At 57.4% G+C, this 13,562-nt stretch overlaps 2 protein-coding genes across 2 annotated transcripts in view; one reads left to right on the forward strand and one right to left on the reverse strand.

Moving 5' to 3' along the window:
• TRPM8 (transient receptor potential cation channel subfamily M member 8) overlaps nt 1–13,562 on the reverse strand; it is a 688,444-nt gene that overhangs the window by 8,805 nt on the left and 666,077 nt on the right. The window lies entirely within an intron of this gene.
• COL18A1 (collagen type XVIII alpha 1 chain) overlaps nt 7,781–13,562 on the forward strand; it is a 37,368-nt gene continuing 31,586 nt past the window's right edge. The window contains exons 1-2 of the mRNA XM_033515895.1: nt 7,781–7,877; nt 8,339–8,406. Of these exons, the coding sequence (XP_033371786.1) occupies nt 7,867–7,877; nt 8,339–8,406 (79 nt within the window). The 5' untranslated portion in view covers nt 7,781–7,866. The remainder of the gene's footprint in view (nt 7,878–8,338; nt 8,407–13,562) is intronic.

The following is a 13,562-nucleotide window of genomic DNA, read 5'->3' on the forward strand; positions in this document are numbered from 1 at the left end:
ACACCTAACCCTCAACACCTGTGAACCCACAGCCCAGATCAGCAGCCTCCTTCCTTCAGCAACAGCCATGCTTGTAAACAGCAGGAAGTATGGAGAAGCAATTGGAGATGAAAAAAAAATAAATCACAGGAGGCAACTGCCCAAGAGTCCCCAGCCCTGTGGAGCACATCAGGAGCAGAGAGGTGGCCACTGCCCAGCAGTACTGTGAGGGGAGTACAGGGAGCTGCAAACCCACACCTGTGTCTTCCACCTGCTGCATTTGGGGAGAGCTCGGACACCTCGAATTCTCTCTGGGACAGAACCAGCCCTTTCCCTGGAACACTCAACTCTGGCATGGGAGGGGAATGGAGAGGACTCCTTCCTCCCCACCTCCAGGAGACAGCAAGGGCAGAAGTGGAAGCAAACAGAAAGCCTCCAGGGGCCAAATTTGCACCTTGTTTCACTGCTGGGGGCTGGGGAGTGGGAATCTGGCAGCTCTCCTTCTTTGGAAAGGGTCCAGCTGCCTTAGGAGAGAAATTCCTTGCATAGCTTTGCTGTGAAGAAAGTGCTGACCTGTTTGAGGCGTTTGCTGAGCAAGTGAAGACGAGCCAAAGGCAGCTTGTAAGTGCTGGGAGAAAATGGCCCAGTTTGCTCGTCACTGGGGTTAGGCAGCAGGTCAGGCTTTCTGGGGGAAGCGGTGCCTGGGGACAGAGGCTTTGTGTGCCATGAGGGAGCCAATGAGGATGTCCTGATGATCCCTGGCTTCACACACCTCCGGAGAGATGATCCAACTTTGGTGCAGAGGCTGCTGGTGCCACGCTGTGTGAGCATCAGAGGTGACGTGGCAGCTACATCCAGACACTGGGGCCCAGGAAAACCCCACCATTCCCAGGGATGAGGCCCAGGGGACACCTGGAGAGCTAGAATCTTAGGGTGGGGATGAAATGGTGGGTCAGGGAGAGCTCATTTAGCTATGATTTCATTTGAAGCACATCTTGGGATGAAAGGGACACCCACTGATCACTGCAGTGATTGAAGCAATCCTTCAAAGAGGATTAAAACCAGCAGCAGGTGGCTGATGGAGAGGGCATGGAGGGACTGAGGTGGGAAATGCATCTCTGAAAGTGCCAGCAGGAAAACAAACAGTGTAACTGCAATAAATATAGGAGGCAAATCTGACCTGCAGTGCCAACAGAGCACTAAGTGCGTGACTGAAAGAGCGTTGATTTAGATTAGATACAAGGCAGCATTTCTTTAGTATGAAGGTGGTGGAACACTGGCACAGCTTGCCCACAGAGGTGCAGATGGATGCTCCATCCCTGGGAACATTCAGGGTTTGGATGGACGGGACTCCGAGCACCCTGGTCTAGTGAAAGGTGTCCCTGCCCATGAGATGGTGTTTAAATGTCCCTTCTGACCCAAACCATTCTGGAATTCTATGATTCCATGACTCCATGTTCCTTTGCCTGGACAACAGAGCAAGGGAAAACCTAAATGTGCTCCCACATCAACACCAGACACTTAAATCAGCTACTCATGGATTTTGGGGGAGGCTGTAATAAGAGGACACTTTAACTGGGGCTGGATTGAAGTTATCAGGGAATAGAACATAAGGATAAAACTTCTGAATACAGTATATGGTCCCATTCCCTCAGAAACAGTCTGAGAACGACCAGGAAAAGGTGCTACTCTGGATTTGCTCTGAAAATCAGGAAATGTGTCCCAAAAGCCCAAAAAACAACAAACCAGGCCAATCCCAGATAAAAATAAATTGTCTGAGTAAAACCTGGAGCAAAGAGGAAATAGGGCAATCCTGTAAACCCCTCACACGGGGTGGGGAGTACAAGGAAAAGTGATGCTGAGGAGTTGAAGGTCTCCCAGAAGAACATGAAAGCTGAAAAAATGCATCAAGTCAGATATAAATAGGGAAGCAAGAGGACTAGGAGAAAGCTGGAGGCTTGTTCTGCTAAATATGCTCACACCAGTGGTGACCAGCTCAGCCAGTCTTCTGCAGGGACTGGGAGGTGGGAAGGGTGCATAGGGATGAGATGGACACAGTGATAGGGCTTTCCCCTGGGGGCATTCATACTCCTACCCATTTTTTTCCCTCAAGGTGGGAAAGGCTTTTAAATTGGAATAGAATTCCAGGTGGAGTTACCCTGGAGAGACAAAATAAATGTCCTGGGCAGTTTGGAAGTGGCCAGCACCAGGATGGGGACTCTGACAGTCAGCAGGAGCATGGTCAAGTCCTGTCCTAGGGAGGGAAGATCCTCGAGCTGGGGATCTTAACAGGAGCAATCCTTTCTTGGGGCCACTCTCCCTTCCCCAGAAGGGAGCCTGGCACAGGGAACTTGGGCAGAACCTCAGGGTATCCAGCTGCTGAGCAGCCTGGAGTAGTCCAGTCCTCAGTGGGGAGCTGGGAATTTCCTTTTCCCAGGGAGGAAACAGCTCCTATTTTGGGTCTTACTGAAGCAAAGGATGTTGATTTCTTTCTCTATTTTTTTTTTTTTTTTCCCAGATGAGTCAAAATTGACCATTCCTCTGCAGAGGAGATGCCAAGTGCAGCCTGGGAGAGTAGAAGTGACAGCTTTGAGGCTGTTGGGACAATCCCCAAGGAAGCATTGGGAACATGTCAGGATCTTCCATTCTGGCGCGGTTTCCTCTGTGCTACCAGCACACAGGGAAAGCCCAGGTTTGTTCCAGGACCCACAGCATCTCCAGGGCACCGCTGCTCCCTCCTGCAGCCACCACCCTGCACTGCAGCCTGTGTCCTGTCCACATCCAACTCCCGGTGAGGCCAGAGACAGCCCCATCAGCGCTGTACCTGCCAAGGTGACAGGGATGCTTTCAGGCCTATCCACTAAGTGACAGCCTGAGCTCAGCCCCGTTACACCCTCCTGGAGCTCTTTGTCTTGCCTGGCTGGATTTCACAGCTGTCCCTTGAGAAGAAAGCACCTGTCTCGCAGTGCAGGGAGGAGGAGGAACATGGTCTTTTTCCTCCAGTTAAAAATGAACTCTGGAAGGGCTGGTGAGGAGAAGCAGGAATCCAGATAAGTTTCCTAGCTTTGTGGCTGCTGGCCCCAGCTCACACCCAGCAGGGAAGGCAGTAGGAGATGATTTGAATTGAATTGAACTGAATTGAATTGCACTTTGGGGGGAAAACAGGAAGGTGGCAGGGGCACAGTCCGTGGAAAGGAGGGAAATCCTGGGAAAGCCATCCCAGCCAGGACTTGGAGGCTGTGGATAGCCCCCACTGGCCATAGGAGGGATGTGGAGGGGCTGGAACTGGCAACCGGGGTGTTCCAGTGTGGGAGAAGGACTCCTCCCTTGCATGAGCAATTCAGGCATCACAGAAAGTTTTGGGAGCTCTCCCAGCCTTTCTGAGTTTGGCAGAGGTGAGGAACAGCTCTTGTTCCCAGCAAGCCCCAGCCCTGAAGAGGGATGGGGGTTTTGGGCTGGATGTGCAGTGAGATGGGGAGAGACCTCTGCAATGGATCCCTCGGAAGCTTTGGGGGGACCAAACCTGCTCCCCGCACCTGGGGCGTGGATGCCCCGAGGTCTGAGGTGGCTGCAGATCTCTGCCCTTCTCTTGCAGTGCTCGCCCGTGCCTGCAGAGCAGGAAGGGAAACAAGTGCCATTTCCCACAGCCAGCCCAGAGGCAGGACCCGAGGGCGAGCCGCTAGGATGAGGCATGCGAGAAGCATCCGCCGCGTCCCCTTTCCCATAGAATGTTTCTCCCTGTCTTTGTCTGATGTGTGCTGAAGTATTGGTTTTCCTCTGGAGTGGATGAGTCACGGAGAAAGTCGGGAGGGAGCGGGGGCTGCCCGGACATCCCAGGTGCCCTGTCCGCTGGGAAGGCTGTGTGGGAGGGAGCAGGCACTGCCCAGGGGTGCGAGCAGAGGGCACGAAAGCTGCGTGTGAGCCGGGGAGCTGGGGCCGGCTCCGTCCCTGCCGACACCGCACGGGGCTCCCCAGTTCTGGGAAAGGAAGGGGGGTCCCTCCTTCGGTCCCCCTCACCCTTCCCCGGGGAGGAGGTCACTGTGCGTAGGGGTGAGCTCCCAGCTGTCCCTCTGCTGAGCGAGTGGCTGTGTCTCTGCTGGCTCCGCAGAGCCCTCACTTGCCCTTCTCATCTCGGCAATTTCATTGACAACGTCCAGCTTGGGAAGGCGCCAGACGGGCTCTGTCACGTCAGGATTCCGCCAGATGGGAGCTCTCCACAGCAGCGGCTGCGGGATGCGGCCAGGGCTGCTCCATGTGCAGGGCTCGGGGCTGTGGACTGTGCCACCTGGAACCTGTCCTGCCCCTGTTTCGCCTGGAGGTGATGGTGTGGTAACCACCACCCCGGGCCCGCTCACCTCCCTGCTGAGCCTCAGCTGTCTGTGCTGTTCCATCCTATCCTCTTTGCATCCACGGGTGGGATGCGGGTGGGCTCCAGATTCCGCAGCCAGCCAGCCAGCTCTCCAGCCGCCCCGGGAACACCCCGTGCTCTCCGCAGCGCCTCGATAACACATCCAGCGGCTCCGGCTGCAGGGGCCAGGCGTGGTGCTGCCCCACTCCCGGCCCCGGCAACCCGGCGTGGCTGAGCTCATTCCCCTCCCACATGGGCAGGTAACGTGCTCCCGACTCAGCCAAGCCCTTGTGCCTGCCAGCTTTCCTCAAAGAGGGATTGTCTGGATTTCCAATTGTTCCCACTCCCTGCCTGCGCTGCCTGGGCCCTTCCCAAACGCCCACCTTTGTGGCTGTGCATGCTTCACCTCTGGAAAAGAGGGATGGTTTTCACCTCATCCCTCGCCACGTCCTCGCCAGAGGTGTCAGCTGAAGGCAGGGCACGATGCTGGCCTTTCCTGGGGACATCCTGGCAGGTCCTGGGCCATCAGCAGACACAGACTTCTGAGCCAGAGCAACAGACGTGACAGCAAGACGCAAAAGCAGCTGCACCCAGTGTCCCGAGTGCTCGGCCCGGAGGCTGCCCCGGAAGGAAGTGGCTTTAACACGGACAAATGGCACATTAAAGTGGCAGCACCAGCCACAGCCTCCCCTTGGGGATTGGCCTAGATGGGATAGCCCTAGCCTGGCGGTGGTTTTCTGCTCCCTCTGCCTGCTTCAGCCTTTGTTTTTCTGCAGGGATACTCGCCAAATATTGTCCTCCGCCTCCTTGTCCTTCATTGCCCCCCTGACCCAATTCCTGTGTCCCCCAGGCTCCTCTCTCAGCATGGTGGCAGCGGGACCGAGCAGGTCAGAGCAGCCTCCGAGGGCAGCCTTGCACAAGGCACATTTCGGGCCCTGGTGACAGCTCGCGGTGCCCGCTGGCACCCCCACCGCTCCCACGGCTCCCGGCTCCTCGGGCCGCCTGGGGGACACGCCGCCCCTCCCCGCGCCGACCGGGAGGGGACCTGGGCCGTGGCCGTGCCTGCCAGCTCCGGAGCCACTGCCGGGGACGCGCCTGGGCCGCAGCGGACGGAGTTTCCAACCCCTCCTCTCTTCTCAGAGGAGGGAAAAACAGGCCAATGTCCCGCAGGGTTGCCAGGGTGACATTTTTTGGCGGCCGTGCTTTTGCGGCTGCTGAGCTGGCAGGGACTGTGTGCTGGGAGCTGGGGCAGCCCCTCTGTCCCCGCACCGGGGTGCCCCTGCCCGGGGCCACCCAGCAGCGTGGGACCACCGGCCGTGGGATGCAGGTGGGAGCCAGGCGCAGGGGTGGGGGGGACACTGGGACATTGGAGGAGCCACGCAGAGATGAAAAATGGCAAAGCTTTGCTGGAGCTGGGAGCCTGAGGGGTAGGAGAGCCTTTTTGGCTGGGGCTTGGGAAGTCTGGGCTGCAAGCTGCAGAGCCACCATCGGAGCACCGCTGGTTTCCATTTGGTCGGGTTTCGAAAGAGCTGCCTCCACTGGCAGCGTGGGTGTCCCCCCTCCCGCGGCGGGCAGTGTTTGTTTGCTTGGGAAAAGATGAGCCTCATTAGCTGTCCTCCGTGGCTCTCGGACTTTAAAGCTCAGCAGGAGGAGATTTTACGATGGGAAACTGCCCTGGTGTCAGGCAGGCTTTACATGGAGGTCTGCTGGGGGGGACCACGGCCCTGCTGTGACAGTGGGGACAGCACCAGGGCTGAGACACAGGTGAGACAGGAGGGTGGCAGAATGTGATGCACTCGAACAAGCACAGCCGGGTCAGGCAGAGCCCAGGGGTGCAGTGAGGAGGAAGCGTGGGATGTAATCGAGCTCCACGTTCACCTGCAGCAGCGATAACATCACTGTGCTCTGTGTGTGGGAAGGTCCGGGCAGGCGGTCAGTGTAGCCCCGGGTGTTTGCACCTCCCAGCCCCGGCAGCGCTGATAACATTGGAAGGGCCAGAATTCCCCCATGGAGCCAAAGCAGCCTTCCCAGAGCTGCCCACAGGCTCTCCCACCCCACTGAAGCACTTATTCACCCTCTGATCCAGCCCGTATGTAGCCAGGTCACTTTGAACAAGGCTCTGCTATCAGGCAGGATTCTTCTCCATTTTTCAAGGAGAATTTATTTTTCCCCCCAGGCACTATCCTTGCTCCAAGACTCTCCTCCCCCTTGCTCCAGGCCCTGCAGCCCATCCACCTCTCCAAAATCCTTTCACAGAAGGTGACTCAGGGCTGCCACGTGTTGCCTTTTGTGCAGCTCAGGTACTCCAACCTCTACCTGGAGGGAAGGAATCCAGCTTCGGGAGAAGAAAGGGGCTGGTAAATCATTCAGCATATCCAGCTGGGAAAGCATAAATTTAAGAGTCCTGACCACGTGAAAACATTCTGCGGCTGAGCAAGAGGCAGCTTCGGTGTTGTATTTATGGCCTCCAGACCAGGGCTGTACTGAGAGGCTGCCTGCCTTTGGCGCCGTTGAGAGATTTACAGCCAAATTTCAGAGAGCGCTAGCGTGCCCCTGTGCGAGCGCAGGGCCGAGCAGCTGGATGTCGTGGTTTATCCTGCTAGATCCAAACCCTGCCTTAGACTAAACACGCCTCTGCCATCATTAGTGAATCACTTCTACATCCCCTCGAAGCTTCCAGGGCTTGGATTCCAGAAGCTTTTTGCTGCCGCGGGGCACTAAAATGTTGCGGAAGACAAAGCAAGGTGTGGCAGCCGGTTTTGTGGGGATTATCCCGCTGGGATAATCCTGGGGCTGGGGCTGCAGGAAGATGAAAGCTGGGCTATGGGGAGGAGTGAAAGTGGGCAGCAGCAGCAACTTTAACCCCTTTCCCGGCACGGGCAAGGTGAGGTGTGGGGCACTGCTGCCCTGGCTCTAGCATTGCAGCCCGCAGCCAGAGCTGCCCCGGGAACGTGTCCAGGAACCCCGCGGCCCACACAGCGAGGGCGAGCGAAGGGCCGGGAAAGGAGCGGGTGCCATGCTGGGAGCGCCCAGCCCTGCTCCGTGCCCCGGGGCTCGGATAAGTGCTGGCGGAGGGAATGAGCTCAACTCGCTGATTCACTCCCTCCTTCAAGACCAGACTCGGCCTGCGAGCCGAAGTCCAGGGCTTGGTGGAGCAGGAGGTGCCAGGGCAGGTCCTGCGGGCGCTGGGTACCCTTTGGGGGTGAGGATGTTCCCCGGAGTCCTGAGCAGCGGCGGGATGCTCCTCGGGAGGGATGTTCCTCGGGAGGGATGCTCCTCGGGGAGAAGAGCTGTGCCTCTCCCGCTCGCCCATCCCCGGGGAGCGTCCCCGACCCCCTCCCGGCTTGAAAGAGACCCACGGCCGTGAGAGCCCCGGCTCCGGGGGCTGGGGGCGGGCTGAGCCCCGGCCGCGGCTCACCCGCCCGGGGCGGGCCGGCCCTGCCGCCCCTCCCCTCTCCTCCCCGCCCCCCGGGTCGTGCCGATCCCGCCGCTCCGAGCTGAACCGAGCCGCGCTGCGCTACCGGCAGCGAGCGGGCACCATGCGCACGGGGTGAGCGCCGGGGCTGCGGGGAGCACCGGGTTCCTGGAGCCGCCGGGCATGGGTGGGCGCAGGTAGTGCGGGAAACACGGAGACGCCGCGGAGAGGCGGCGCCGAAGGCACCGGGACCCTGCGGCAGGACAAGGGAGGGAGCCGCCGGGGAGGACGACCCCCCCGGGGGCCGGGGGGTCCTCGGTGTAACCCTGGCGGGATCACTGGGGCACCGGTACCGCGGGGACACCGTGGGAGGTGGCACCGGGACCGGGAAGCCGCCGGGTGGGGGGCACGGGTGGCGCGGGCAGGCCGGTGCCCCGGGACGCGAGGGGCTGGGGGGTACTGGGACCCTGCAGCCGCCGGGGCGGGGGGTCCTCGCTGTGACCACAGGAGGACCTCGGAGTGGGGCTGGGGGTCGAGGGGCGCCCCGCATTCGGCAGGAGAGTGGGTGATCTCGCTCTCTCCTTCCCTTCCCGCAGGTGCCCCCCGCCGCGGCTGCTGCTCGGGCTCTTTGTCCTGCTGGTCCCCGCCGCTTCACAGGAGCCGGGTAACGTGGACGGGATGCTGCGGGATGCTGGGGAGGGGGGTGCTTGCCGCCGTGTCCAGGTCCCATACCTACTCCCTGTCCTGAAGCCCTCCCCGTCCCTTGGGAGGCTCTCCCCAGCAGGAATGGGGGCTGGAGTCCCCCCTCGGGCCAAATGCTGAGCCCAGTCGTGATTCCCGAAGCTGGGAGTGATCCCTTCAATGGCCGCATCCCTCGTGGCTGCCGAGCCCGGAGTGTCCCGGTGTGCTCCATCCCATCAGTGGCCAGGGATGCTGGGGAAATCCCTGGCTGCAGTTCCCTGGGAGGAGGGTGGTTTGTCAGGTCCGTGCTGGCTGCGGGACAGGCGGGATGGCGTTGCCCCAAAGCGGCCGCGCTCCATGTGTTAGCGGTTTCTCCACGAGTCTTCCTTGTGGCTGCGTGTCCTTGGAAGTATTGTGAGTGGTCGGGAGCCTCGAGCGTGTGCCCTAGGGATGCAACACCTCCCACACCCTTCTGGGCTTTTCCCTGCCCTCGGGGCTCCGTGTAACATCCCACTTCTCAAGCTGCTGGTGCGCCGGGAGAGGGGAATTCAGCGCTGACTCAGCTCTCCAGTCCTTTCCCCACGAGGCACACGAGTTCTCCCACTGCCGGTGTTTCTGGTGAACTTTACCTCCCCGACAGGGAAGCTTCCTGCCGGCTGCCAGGCGGGATGAAAGCCCTCCTGCCCTTGCAGCCGGTCTCAGCCTTTGGATGCGTGCCCAGCGCCCAGAGGCAGGAACAGCCACGGCTGACACAGGGAGCCCCCACTTGGATCCCAGGAACCCCAACTGCCAAAGCAGCTGAGCTGCAAGTGACAATCCAAAAACCAGGATAGAGTGGATTTTCTCTGGGGTAGTGATCTGGCTGTCTTTGGCTTGTGCCAGCATGGTGTGAAGCATCACTCGTGTCCCTCTCTGCTGCCACAGGCTGGGCATGACAATTCTGTTAGTGGCATCGCCAGGTACAGGCGAGCTCGAAGTCAGCTGTGAAATTGGTGGATTATTTACTGGAGTAAGGCTTTGTGTCATCTAGGAACAGCTCTGGCACTGCTCTGTGGGCAGCAGGGTCAGCTGTGGAGGGAAGGAGGCTGTGTGGGGCAGCGGGGATGCCCAGCACTCCCAGAGCACGTCTGGGAGCACTGAGGCAAGTTCTCCAACTGCTCAGGGCTGCATTTATGATGCTGCTTTCTGTGGCGTGGGTGCCTCCCCAGGGACCGCAGGAACAAAGCTCCCCTTAGAGATCTGCAGAGATGGGAACATCATTCCCATGTGAAATCCTGAACTGGCTATTTTAGGTCCCTGGAGACTGTCCAGCATGGCTGAGCTGAGTTGGAGGGCTGGGCACTGCTTTAATAGTGGGTACTCAGAGTTATCCGTGGCCTTCCCACCCTCTCTCCACCTGCATCCTTGGGCACTCAGGGCTGGCCAGGACCCTCTGCTGAGCTGCAGGGCCATCCCCCAGCTTTGAGCAGCCACGCTGGGGGCCCCAGGATGTGCAGAAGGGATGGGTGCTGGGGGAGCATGGCCGGCGCCGGTCACCACTGGCAGGGAGGTGCCTGTCTCACCCAGCTGACTTGGCCATCTCCCAAAGGCAGGCTGCAGATCAGGTTTTAAAGGAATTCAGAGGGTTGGTGCAGCTTTTTTTCCTTCTTTTCTTTTTTTCTTTCCCCCCCCACCCCTTCCTTTGGTTCAATGTCCAAGGACTGCAGGGCCTGTTCTGCCAGCCCGCCTTTGTGATGGTTCCTGGGGAATGTTTGCTCCGAAGGCTGTCCTGGCATGGAGATAACCTTTCTGTTTATCTGCCTGCCTTGCAAATTTGGGGGCTTAGCTGCCCCAAGCTGGGCTGGCCTCTTACCACTGGATCTCTGGGACTCCTCAGGAAGTGCACATAGCCATGAGGAATAGTGTGGGGATGCTGCCATGGGTCTGGTCTGGGGAGCATGGGGGGGATCACAAGTGGGGCTATGACTGACCCCAAGCATGGGCTGGGTCAGTCACTGGGGAAATTCCCATTCCCAGGAGGGCAATCCTGTGCCAGGTCCCTGGAGACAGGTGATCAGCTGGCCAGGCCACCCCAATCTGGTGATAGAAACAACCGTGCATTGGAACAGACTGCCCAGGGAAGTGATGGAATCACCATCCCTGGAAGTGTTTGAAAACTGTGTAGATGTGACTCTTGGGGACATGGTGGAACTGGCTGTGCCGGGTTAGTGGTTGTATCTGATGATCTTGGAGGTCTTTTCCAACTGTGATGCTTCCATGATTCTGTTATCTTCTCTCACACTGAATTTCTGTGCATTAGTTTGGGGCTGGGAGGAGCCCCTAAAGCAGCCTCATCTCTCTGCTGTGCTGCTGCTAAGGATGCAAGCAGCACCTGGGAATTCAAGCTGCCTCCTCCCACTGTTATGGACATCAGGTGCTGGAGCTGCAGGTGGAGAGGTTCATTCCTGATAATTTCCATCCCCAGTGGGCTGTGGGTACTGCTGGCTGGGATTCCTCACAAGCATGTGGTGCTGTGCAAAGCAATTTACAGCCTGTGACACAACTGCTCTGGTGTCAGCACCTGAGGGGTTTGACAGGTGGATCGGAGCTTTCCTAGCATTATTTCAGGAATTTCTTCAAGAGACATGAGGGGGATTGGCTGTGGGCAGCACCCAGCATCGAGAGCTTGGCTGGGGCAGGGTTGGCACCTCTCAGTTCTGACAGCGTTGTTTGACTGCCGAGGTTCCCAGCAGGGGCTGGAGGAACTGGGGAGGATGCTGTGCTCAGGCTCCTCACCTCCTTATCAGCTGGCAGGACTGCTGTTTGCAAAGCCTTATCTGTGCCTGGGAGCTGCTGGGGAGGGGGAGCTGCCCCGGGCTGCGGCAGCCGGATGGCTGCGGGCATCTCCCTGCAGCACGTCTGGGCTCCTGGTCCATCACCCAACAGGTGATGTCTGTCTGTCCCTCCTGCCTGTCCTAAGGAGGTGGCAGCAGGGATGAAGTGGCTGTGCTTGAATGGTGCTTTGGGGCTGGAAATTAGGTTTAAAAAGAGACTGAGTATTCCTGCAGAGGGGCTGTGCTTCCTGGCAGGCGTTTGCTTCCTCTGAAGCACAAAACCTTTTCAAGCCCTAATCCTAATTTTTCCATTACTTCTCCAGCTCTGTACCAGAGCTTGGTCCATCCACAGCCTCTGTTCTCCCAGAGATCTTGCCTTGATTTTAGGTTTCCATGTGGTGTCTGCTGGCCCAGCATAGCTGGGAGCTCCCCCTGCACTGCTGCATGTCCCTGGAGGGATGGAGAACTTTCAGAGAAAGGAACCAACACCTGAACATCACTGGGCTATGCACTGCACGATTCATTAGAAGCTTTGAGGCCTCTAAGTATTTAGTCTAACAGCTTATGGACTCTTATAGTGGCTGATGCCATTAAGAAAAATGAATTGTTGCATTGCTCAGATTGCAAAGGAATTTGGGAGATCTATAATCTAAAGTTATGCTCAAAGCAGGGTCCATACTGAATTCACACCAGATGCCTCAGTGTTTAGGGTGGTCGAATCTGGAAAACTGCAACCTCTCAGGCAACCATTTTTAGTTATTACCCTCACGATTTTTCTTATATTCAGACAAAACCTCTCTCATGTAAATTTATGACCACTGTTTCATATTTCAACTCTGAACCTTAGCAAAGAAGTCTTGCTTCAGCAAACTTCTCAGCAATCTCCTCATGGGTGCCAAAGTTCCTGATAGGTTCCCTGCAGTGATCCTTTTCCAGACAGAACAAGCTCCACTCCCTCAGCCCCTCCTCAGAGCACAAATATAATCCAGCCCCAGCTACCTTGGTGGCCCTCAGCCTGCCCCAGATGATCAAAATCTTCCCAGTATTGGGATCCCCAAATTGGATGCAACATTCTGGATTGATCTAGAAAACACAGACTTCAGCAGAATGATTGCTTCTCTCATCTTCCCTGCGGCCACTAGAAAACGCTGCCCAGACACTCCCATATTCTGGAGAAGCAGGGCAGCCTCTCAGTGACACTGCTCCCTATTTATTTTGGCCTGCAGCTGGACTGACCTCTCCTTCCAGTGTTTATGGTGACAAAACTTGGGTGCTGTCAAACAGCAAATCCGAGCCCTTGGAGAAAGCGTTTTGCAATCCTGCTTCAAGCGTCATTGCCTGGCTTAAAAAATCCCTGAGCAGAAAAAAACTGCTGCTGGGAAGCTGGCTTTGCTCCTGAGGGGGGATGTCACCACTTCTTTATAAGGAAGCAGGAGCATGAGGAGCAGGGGGCAAGGACTCATCGAAGGCTACATCCTCTGATAAAAAGGGGGGAGAGGGACTTTTGACATGAGCCTGGAGTGACAGGACAAGGGTAAAGGGCTTCACACTGATAGAAGGGAAGGGATGGAATACTGAGACGGAATTCTTTCCAGTGAGGTTACCCAGAGGAGCTATGGCTGCTCCTGGATTCCTGGGAGTGTTCCAGGCTGGGTTGGATGGGCTTGGAGCACTCTGGGAGAGTGGAAGGTGTCCCTGTCGATGGCAGGGAGTGGAACAAGGGAAGGTTTAGTGTCCCTTCCAACCAACCCATATTCTGTGACAGGGATACCATGTCTCCCCTGCACCACTCTGGCCTATCATGACTGTTGGGGATGATGCTCTAAGCCCTGGAATAACAATCCCAGCAAGTGCACCATCCTTTTTCCCAAACTCTTGACAGTTTACCCAGACAAGAATTAATTCTGGCATTTCAGTAGAGAGTTCAAAGTGCTGAAGGAGACATCTGGGATTAAGTATTGATGTATATCAGCAGCCCAGAGGTATGGGATTAATAAAACATTCTAACGATTCTTCTGGGGTATCTGATGACATTTGGGAAAGCATTGGAGAGGAATCCTTTCCAAGAGCATGCTGCATCTCTCTGACTGAATGTGCAGCCTGGAGGCAGTGTCTTGGATGTTAGGAAGAAATTCTTCCCTCTGAAGAATGGCGCTGGTACAGGTTGATGACAGAAGCTGTGGCTGCCCCTGGATCCCCGGCAGTGTCCAAGGCCAGGTTGGACACTGGGGCTTGGAGCAGCCTGGGACAGTGGGAGGTGTCCCTGCCCCTGGCAGGGCGTGGCACTGGATGAGCTTTAGGGTCCCTTCCCACCCAAACCACTCTG

This window comes from Parus major, chromosome 7 (genome assembly GCF_001522545.3).
Source record: "Parus major isolate Abel chromosome 7, Parus_major1.1, whole genome shotgun sequence".
NCBI lineage: Eukaryota > Metazoa > Chordata > Aves > Passeriformes > Paridae > Parus > Parus major.